The following is a 1,051-nucleotide window of genomic DNA, read 5'->3' as shown; positions in this document are numbered from 1 at the left end:
AGTCTGTGCATGCTGTCGTTGCCCGCGTAGGCTCTTTTCTGCATGTCGGTCTTGAAGAGGCGTATGTAGACCTCCGCCTTCCCGTTCGACTCGTGAGCGTCGGGGACCGTGGGTAGGTGTATTACGTGATAGCGCTTCAGGAGTGTCGTGAAGTCATGACTGGTGAATTCGGGTCCGTTGTCGGTGATGATGCAGATAGGCACCCCGAATCGCTCTATGATCTGGTGTCGTAGGAAAAGGCACACGCGCTCTGTGGTCTTGTCAGGTGTGATCACGGCCTCTACCCATCCTGTGTAGGCACAAACGCCCACCAGCAGGTACGACGAGTCGGCTAGCTTCGCGAAGTCCATGTGTACGCGCCAGAATGGGATGTGGACTAAGTCCCGGAGGGGCTGGGCCACGATCGTAGTGCTCGGCCCCATACGGCTACGAGGTGGCGGTCCTGCGTGATGACTGCTCCTACACCGCCTTCTGCCCAGTCCGTGTGGATCTCCAGCGGCCGTGTTGGGTCGAACACGGTGAGCTTCGTGTGCTGTAGAAGGGCCTGGCGGATGTCTCTGAATTCCTTATTGAGCAGGTCGAGGCTCGGAGGTGGTGTCGCCATTGCTCGGCGTAGGTTCGTCGTTCGTCTCGCGAACAGAGGGATGAATCGACGCCAGTACCCTGCCATGTGCAGGAACCTCGAGCCTTCAGCGGGTTCAGCAAGATCCGGCCAGTCGATAAGGGTCTGGAATCGGTCGGGATCCGGTCTATACTGTCCTCCGGCTTCGAAGATCAGTCCATTCCACTTGGCGCTTCTGACGAAGGGGTGGAATTTGTCGATGGATATAGTGAGACCTGCTTCCGTGCATGCGTCGATGAAGCGGAGAACCTCTTCAAGTTGCGTGGCCTCGCTGTCGGACATGTGTGGGATCAGGATGTCATCTGTCTGATCCGCTGATATGATTCCCCATCTAGCCTTCGTGTCCCTCCAGTGTTGGCAAGCCACTTCGCGACCATTGATGTAGCCGTATGGGATGGTTGCCCAGCGCCAGAGGGTGCCGTCTGGGTG

At 57.8% G+C, this 1,051-nt stretch overlaps 1 protein-coding gene across 2 annotated transcripts; it reads right to left on the bottom strand.

Moving 5' to 3' along the window:
* KVP18_004199 (uncharacterized protein) lies at positions 1-1,051 on the bottom strand (the record flags this gene model as incomplete). 2 transcript variants are annotated; one of them, XM_067956581.1, is made up of 2 exons in its annotated part: positions 1-392; positions 425-1,051. In XM_067956581.1, coding segments are annotated over 2 exons (1,019 nt in total), but the record flags the coding sequence as incomplete, so codon positions are not given. The 2 variants fall into 2 exon arrangements, with proteins under 2 accessions (XP_067813248.1, XP_067813249.1); XM_067956582.1 differs by having other exon boundaries at positions 377-904.

The sequence above is a fragment of a genome (genome assembly GCF_019968955.1).
Source record: "MAG: Porospora cf. gigantea A chromosome Unknown PgA_NODE_12689_length_1051_cov_4962.38, whole genome shotgun sequence".
NCBI classification, from domain to species: Eukaryota; Apicomplexa; class Conoidasida; order Eugregarinorida; family Porosporidae; genus Porospora; species Porospora cf. gigantea A.
Note: the sequence above shows the minus strand (reverse complement) of the source record. Positions and strands in the feature narration are given on the sequence as shown.